The 8739-nt window shown below is 32.4% G+C and overlaps 1 protein-coding gene across 1 annotated transcript; it reads right to left on the minus strand.

Moving 5' to 3' along the window:
- Nucleotides 1–3822: 3822 nt before the first annotated feature.
- Nucleotides 3823–8739, minus strand: LOC115982231 (peroxisomal adenine nucleotide carrier 1). Its single transcript, XM_031104772.1, has 5 exons — nt 8273–8739; nt 5327–5558; nt 4841–4987; nt 4550–4707; nt 3823–4434 (listed from the first exon to the last, which is right to left on the minus strand). Exons 1-5 carry the CDS (start codon nt 8413–8415, stop codon nt 4155–4157), a joined length of 960 nt encoding a protein of 319 aa, XP_030960632.1. The 5' UTR covers nt 8416–8739; the 3' UTR covers nt 3823–4154.

The raw sequence follows: 8739 nt of genomic DNA on the forward strand, positions 1-8739 counted from the left end.
GGGTTGAGTTCTTATTGTGGTAGAGGTGTCCCACACCTTTTCATGTAAAGAACCCATTGTTTTGGACTTGCTTTAACATCTATAATAATAACAACAACAATACTAGCAATAATAATGACAATACCAATATAGCATTCCCCTACATAAAAATTGATGGCATATGATCTCACTAGCTTGAGGTGATGCTTTTCCCCACAGAATATGAGGTATTGGTTACCTGCAATCGTTACACAAGGTAACACCTTGTCTTATATACAGACAAGCTTACACATCACAAGTAAACAGAAATTTACAGAACTTTGGGTAGTGTATGTATAATGAAATGTGTTTAAATTTCCACACCAACCAGTCCTTTCAAGTCTCAGACTATGTCAGCCAATAATATTCATATTCAATGAATTGACAATAATCTAAAGCAAGTGAACCTTAAGTATTTTCTCCACAAGAGCCTCAATTTCAGGATCTTTATTTTGACTCTTCCTTTAGTTGTTATAGGTTTCTTCATATCTTTCTTCTAAAGTCTAAATTGCTAAAGTCCATGCTAATGCAGTTCTCTAGGGCTATTTGTACTTCTTTCTGTTTTTTTAATAAAGTTTCATTTGTTAATTATGTTTTTTGTTTCACAAACTACGGTGCTTGCCTTTTGAAGTAACAACACATTTTCAGTAAAAGGTATCTTTAGCATTGGTTTTGTTGGGGTTTAGGTTTCGTTTATTATATATTTTGCAGTGTTTTGTTTTTTGTTTTGGACTAGCTTATGGCAGCTCTAACATGTTGGTCTACTGGTCTCCTTTCTTTAATCTTAGTGTTGGAATTTGTCTACTTAATCTTTATCTTTTGTTTCACCAAATCTCTCTGTCTCTCACACACACACACATTGGCTGTGATTAAGTCTTTCTTTTCATTTTATTTTAAATATTGTGACCATCAAGAGAAATCTCCACAATGTGTCACCATTCCAAATTTTTTGCTAAAATATGTACCATTTTGCATAGATCATTGACTGGTCAAGTATGTCACGTTGGCTCCTAAGTCATGGGTTCAACCATTCAAGGATGAGCAGACAAGAAAATCAGATTTTAGGCTGAGGAAATTATTTCACTAACCACTACTAGAAGTTAGTTGAAGGCTTTGTAAAGTTGGGTTTCAATTTTTTAGTAACATTATATATGTGTTTCATTATAATGCCAAAAGACTAAGCCACTTAATTGACACCTACCTTCTTCTCAAAAAAAAAAATAATTGACGCTAACCAATGTATATGATTCAGAAAAAGACTAATAAAAGTCTGAAACTCTAAATAGAAACTAGTTCCAAATTTAGAAATTTTGTGTCAACATCCATTGATCAGAATCTTCTTCTTGAAATTTAAATGAATCAAATAATCAGGCATTTTGGAGTGGATATCATCAAGAATGTGAAGAAAGTAACATCAAATAAAATTTAAGATAATGTCTGCCTTGATAACCCTTATATTGGACAAGTTGCATCCAATTGAATCAAGTCATCTGGACATTATCACAAAACATAATGATAATCCATGCCGTCTGATAAAAATAGAGTGGGAGTTCTAATTGTCACTGAAGTTAAAAGAAATAATTGCAGTAGATCATGGATGGAATTAAAATAAAAAAAATTATGTTAGAAATACCATGAGCTTTTTTTTTTTTTTTTTTGAAAGCAATACCATGGGCTTCTTAAAATTTTAATTGTTAATTGTCATAGATTAACATTTTATCATGTCACAAGTACTTAAATAAATGCTAAAATTAGGTTAATTTACTAATTTGGTCCTTCAACTATTAGATAAAATTGTTTCTCAAAAAAAAAAAAAAATCAGATAAAATTCAATTTAATCCTTAAACTACTAATTGTGTCTTTAGTCCCTCAAATATTCTTTCTAAAAGAAAAAAAAAAGTTCAACTACTAATTTTGTCAATTTAGACATTCAACATTTAAAATCAAGTTAATTTCATGTCCCCTTTATTTAATTTTTAATGGAATTTACTGATATATAACTAAAATATGCATTAACATGTTATTATAGATAGTGTAAAATTTTGAAATCAAGTCAATCTTAACTATTAATTCTATTAAAATTTAAATAGAGAAGAGATCTAAGAATGAAATTGACTTGATTTTGAAAGTTGACAAGCTAAATGCAATTAAATACCACAATTAATAGCTAAGGGACTAAATTGAACTTTGTCCAATAGTGGGAGGATCAAATTAGTAATTTAACCTTAAAATGATGATAATTCTTGTATATTTAAATATTGATAATGTGGCAAAATCTAGACCATTTATTTAACATTGAATTTTTTTATTTTTTTAGGAATTTTATGGTAGAATTATAATAAAAGTTCTAGAGTATCTTAATGAATCATATGATTTAATACACATAAATAGTTTTATGAATTGCCACATAATGGGTTGAAAGGAATTCCTCCAAATCAACTTTGCCCTAAATAATTACCAAGTAGATAAATTAAAGAAACATTTCTCCTAATGTGCAGCGCTTCAATTTTTATTTTATTTTATTTTTTTAATTTTACACTACCTTTGTATCTCTATTTTTTTTTGGTCTGAATCTACATCTTTGAGTTTTCTATTCTACTATGAATATTCCATTAAAATTTAATATTAGAATTCTAACTTAGGAGGGGAAGAGGGAGGGGGGGGGGGGGGGGGGAAGGAGCTAGTAGGATGGCTATATATCTTTCCATTGATTTTTTTCCTTTTGATCAACGGGGAAAAAGAAAGCATTGAACTGAAATCCTTTGTATTTTGAAGTCAATGCTATAACTACAGTTTGTTTAACTGGATGGAGTTAAGAACACTAGCCAGGAAAATGTTAGGCTACTGTTTTTGACAAAGTTTTTAACTTGATGATTAAAGTTGACAGTGTTAGCATGACTAACAGACTATGGCAAATTAGTCCAGCCCGCCACAGCATGTTAATCATCATAATATATGGACTTAAGGTCCCTATGGAAGATAACAAATCTACATGTAGACTTAGTGTGGCTAGCATGTTGACTTAGTGTGGGTTGGTAAGGATTCCATCACCCATGACTTGCAAAAAGGCATCACCCTATGATATGATCCTAAAAAATTTAGGTTAAGATGCTTACTTCCTTTAAGTATGACTAAAATTTATATTAATCTTCTAATTTTACTTTTGCTCAATTTAATCCTCTAAATTTTAAATTTATTCAATTTAGATCTTTCATCTTGGTCAATAAAAATTTGCCGTTAATTATTAAATTAACTAATAAAAAATAATTTTTTTGAAAACAAAAAAAATCTCACATAAAAAAATGTATAAAATATTTTTATTGATTTTATAATTTTTTTTGGTGAGAAAAATATTTTTTTTTAATGACAATTTTTAATGAAATTAGATAAAAGGTCTGAATTGAATAAATTTAAAACTTGAAACACTCAATTGAACAAAAGTAAAAATAAATAGCTATAATAATTAGAGAGTGCAATTTACATTTTAGCCAAAATTCTATCATGGATTACCTGTAAAGAGGCCCTCATTATATCATCCTAGATTAGTCAATGATGTTGCAATGATGATGTATCAAACAATGAATCAATGATAATTTAAAACTTGTACAGAGTAATCATTTCTCTCTTCCTTGGACAATGACTTTTTTTTTTTTTACTTGTAAAATGGAAAGTGGAAAAAGGGGGCAAGATCTTCCATTAAAATGTGATATTTCTAAATATCTTTCTGATAGCATTTTCAGCAACACATCCATTTCCTCAAGTGGAGTGACTGTCATAAATAAGAACATGACAGAACACATGATCAATAGGAAAATATGAAATTTCATCTCAGAATCAAACTCAACAAATAATTATACACGTAAGTTTAATCAATATTTGCAGAAAATTTATTCCCGCGATACATTATTTCTCAGTTGAAAATTTCCTCTGCAAGGATTGGCATTTCTTTCATGTAACATGCATGCCTTACCATTATTGCTCTTTAACTTAAGGAGGAATTCTTTGTTACAAAAAATAATAAGAAGTTTCTACCCAGGAAATTGAGCCAGCTCTATGAAGTCATCTGTTCCAATGAAACCAAATAAAAACTCACCCTATACATTGGATTTATGCAAATCCCCCTCCATATGCTACCATCAAGCATTTTTTAATCCACCCCTTGAGAGCAATAAGAACCTTCTGGTGGCAAGTATAAGAACCCAAGTAGATGCAGTGATTTTCTCCTTGATCATCAAAAGCAGTGCCGAGCTCAGAACAGTCTTCAAGATCTGAGCATGCAATCCCTTGAAAAAGCCTGGTACCCCTTCACTTTTCCATATAGCACGAATAACTCCTGGCACAGTTTTGCGGGATTTTTTCTGAGCTTTATCAGTTTCATTATCGTTTGAGTCCACAGCTTGGATCATGACCTTACACCTGTATGAAGTTAAAATATGAAATGGTTATAAATATTATGCTTTAACATGTAGCAGTGCAACAGAGAAGACATACATTCTTTTGATAAGTAAAAGATTGAGAGCAAATTATGCACCTGATTGCAGGATATGTCAGAATTGTGGCAATAGTCTTTGAAATTGCACCTAACGCAAAGGCCGAGGAGGCAGAAAGGGCTTCTGGTGATGAACCATTCCCTGCTTTATCCTGTTTTTTCTTCAGGAGTCTGTTTTTCAATTGATCAAATACTGTAAACTGCAGCATATAAACATTTACGTCTAAGCCTGGTTTACTCTCTCAAATCAACTATATAAGATAACTCACAAATAGGCAATACAACTTGGAGTGAAGGATTTGAGATGGAGATGATACAATCTACCATTTATACCTGAATTGAAGGGTTTGAGGTCAGCAGAAGAGAGATGCCAAGCCCATCAAATGCGTCAGTCCATTTTCCCTCTGTAAGGGTCTTCCAGAGCCCTTTGGATTTCCCAAAGGCACTTGTCTGCATCCTTGAGGAAGCTGTGTCCAGGGGCTGCACAGTAGTAAACCAGATAGCCTAACATTAATCTTCGAGCTTTCTGCATGTTTTAGGCGTGAAATGGAGCATATATGAAAAATTAATGCAAAATCATACAGAGGAAGAATAAATGTTTCCCTGTATAACAAATTGCAGTTCAAATTTTCTATTTTCCAAATATGATGTATAAATACTATGCAAAATTTGAAACTAACACTAGAAATATAGTGCTATGCCCACATGTCAACAGTTCATACTTTTTATAGCATAGAATGGTAGTTTCAAAAGCCATTAGTTTTTACAGAAATACTTTCTCAACCAGAATCAGGGACAGATGCCCTCACAACAGCTCACCTGTGTCAAAATGGCAGTGCATGCTCCAGCAGCAGCAGCAAGAACTAAGTTTTCTTTTGTTCCGATTCTTTTGGCACCACTCTTTTCTAGATATAATCTTTTGAAGTAGCTGTACCCATAAAAATAGACAAACTGTGAAATGAAGGATTGCAGGTTTTTTGTACCTAGGCCCTGGTAAAGCGAAAGAAACTGGCGATTTTGAATTGCTTCCCAAAAGACATCTGAGAGGTTCCTGCATAAGCCAGAAAAAGTTAATTCAAGTAAACTTTACACCTTGTCTAAAAAGCTGACTTCTGACTAAAGAATTCTGTGCTTATACAAGAAATTTGGTCTTAGTTTTTAACTATATTTTACCTAGGACACTGAAACCACAACCTAGAATCTACCTCAAAACTCAAGCTTCATCATCTAAGGGTACCTGGAAATACCAACAAGCTAGAGAGAAAAAATTCATATTCCTTATTATTCATCAAATTCAACAATAACAAACAAACCGTAGTCCCAAATTCTTTGTGGTCACTTACGTATCCTCAATAAATTAGTCATGGTCAGCTACATCCATTCCTTTCCACTATTTTATTTTATCAAAAATCAGTAGGGGAAATCCCAAGGTGTAACTGTAGTGGATCCTCTCAGAATATAATTCAAATCAATTCAAAAAACTTAATTTCAAATTCCCATGATTTGGACCAATTGTATCCATTGGCATTAATTTAGTGTCTGCACCAATATTCCAACCCAATCTTCAACTCAACTAAGGAACATATAACGTAACAAGAACAAAGAAAATCTAGAATGCTCAATTAAGAAGGTTCAATTCTATAAACTCTTCTAAGGAAAGAACAGGAATATAAATTTAATTTGTTACATTTGCTAAGTAATTGTTCAAGATCCAGTAGAAAAATGAAACAGATTTACAAGCAACAGACAATTTACAAAGCAACCTCCATACCTATAGTCAATTCAGTATGCCCACAGATAACTGACTTCAAAGTAAACTCACAGTCAGTTCTAATACCTTAGATTGCTTTAAAACCTTAAGTAGCTATATCTTTGACCCCAGTACAAGTACAATAACAAAAAACTAAAAAAATCAAAAGTTACAACACAATATATAGTTGACACACTTATTTTTTCACCAATGAATGTTACATGTACTGGAAAACAAGGAATTAGTAACTACTGTTCATGCACGTGCAACATGGCAAAACCTAAGAATTTTACTCACAAGGAATTAGCACACATTTTCTGTTTGGAAATTACACGTTCACAGGAATGTACAATATACAATATGAAGTACAGAGGAGAAAAGTCTAGAAGTCACATTGTAACTCCTATTGTTACGGTATCATCATAGATCAATGGTTCAGAAAGAACCATCTGAAATCAAATAGTTACCGATGGTGTCAAACAATTCTCCTACTGAATGCCAAATATTAGTACTATAGCCAATTAGCCATATGATAGGTGACTGACATTGTGTTATTAGAATGGCTTCAGAAGGGAAAACCATAGAGTGCCCAACATATATTATGTTAAAAACCGGACAACATAATACCAATATTGAAAACTATGTTTCCAAAATGACCTTGTAATTACATTCACATAGTTTTAATTTCAAATATTTTCACACAATAAGATATAAAATAAAATAAAGATAATTGGACCATTGGTTGCATAGCAAAACATAATCACAAAGTATGACATAATCTAAACACTGCCCATCAACCAAAGTACTGGATGACACAACAGTAGAAGGTTCAACAATCAAAGATTCCATAAAGGCTAGACTGCCAAATGCATCATACATTCATACAATTCACCATTGACTTATAATTCACTTATAACAAAAGATCATCATAAAGCATGACATAATCTAAACACTTCTTGTTAACCAAATAAATGGATGACACGCAACAAAAAAAAAAGGTTCAGCAATCAAATGTACCAGAAAGGTTAGACTGCTAAATGCTTCATAAGATTCAATTTTGACTTATAAGTCACTTATAACAAAAGAAAATCACAAAGTATGACAAAATCCAAACACCGCCTGTAAATCAAATCAAAGGATAATGCTCAACAAAAAAGGTACAACAATCAAAGGTACCATAAAGGCTACACTGCCAAATGCATCATAAAATTCATTGACTTCTAATTCACTTCTAACAAAAGATAATCACAGAGTATTTCATATCTAAACACCGCATGTTAACCAAATTAATGGATTAAAGTAACACACACAAAAAGGTTTCAACAATCCAAGGTACCAAAAAGGCTGCACTGTCAAATGCATCATGAAATTCAATATAACTTATAATTCACATACAACAGAAAGATATCACAGAGTATAACATAATCCAAACACTTCCCAGTAACCAAATTAAGAGATGACTCACGACAGAAAAGGTTTCAACAATCAAAGGCACCATAAAGGCTAGACTGCCAAATGCATCATAAAATTCAACATTGACTTATAATTCACATATAACAAAGATAATCACAAAGTATGACATAATCTAAACACTGTCCATCAAGCAAATTGAAGGATGACACCCAACAAAAAAGGTTCAACAATCAAAGGTTTCACAGAGGCTAGACTGACAATTGCATCATAAATTCAATATTGACTTGCAATTCACTTAGAAATATAACTATTTCAAATTCAGTCCTTTTGATCCCTATAATATCACAAACACAACATGGGGTTGGTAGAACTCAATTACAGCTAAAAAAACAGAGGCAAATTAAAACACACACATACAGAGGCTGCATATAAACAACACAAATCAGACAGATCATAAAAATAAATATATAAACTTTACCCAGATACAGAATTACAGAACCATGATCACATAAAAAAAGACAGACCCAGATCGAGAAAAGGACAAATTATGGTTTAAAAAGAGAGAAAGATTGAAACTTTGTGAAAAAGAAGAGATGAGTAACCTGTATTTTTGCTGGCCATGGGCTCTGACCTCGGCTTGGTACTTGGTCTTACAGGTGTCAAGTGGGTAAAGGATTGTGGTGCTGACGAGGGATCCTATAGCCCCTGAAGTTGCCTCTGATATGGATTCGAGATCAAGACCCATCTCCAATATTCAAGGTTCCACAATATATTCAAAGATCAAATATACTGTATGGCACTTTTTGGTATTTTATATATGTGGAGAGAGAGAGAGAGAGAGAGAGAAAAGTTGGTGAGTGTAAACATTTATTGAGGAAGGTAGCTGGAATAGGAAAAACGATGTGAGTTTGGCTATGTGATATTGTGATGTGTGAGTCTTGTTTGTACGAGGGAAAGTGACGGAGACTCGGAGAGACTAATGGTGTGGCGCTTTCTTGGGAATTGAAAAACGTGATTGGTCGGATAAAACTCATATGTTATTTTATCTTATTGGTTATTACAAGAATAT

The sequence above is a fragment of the Quercus lobata genome, chromosome 3 (genome assembly GCF_001633185.2).
Source record: "Quercus lobata isolate SW786 chromosome 3, ValleyOak3.0 Primary Assembly, whole genome shotgun sequence".
NCBI classification, from domain to species: domain Eukaryota; kingdom Viridiplantae; phylum Streptophyta; class Magnoliopsida; order Fagales; family Fagaceae; genus Quercus; species Quercus lobata.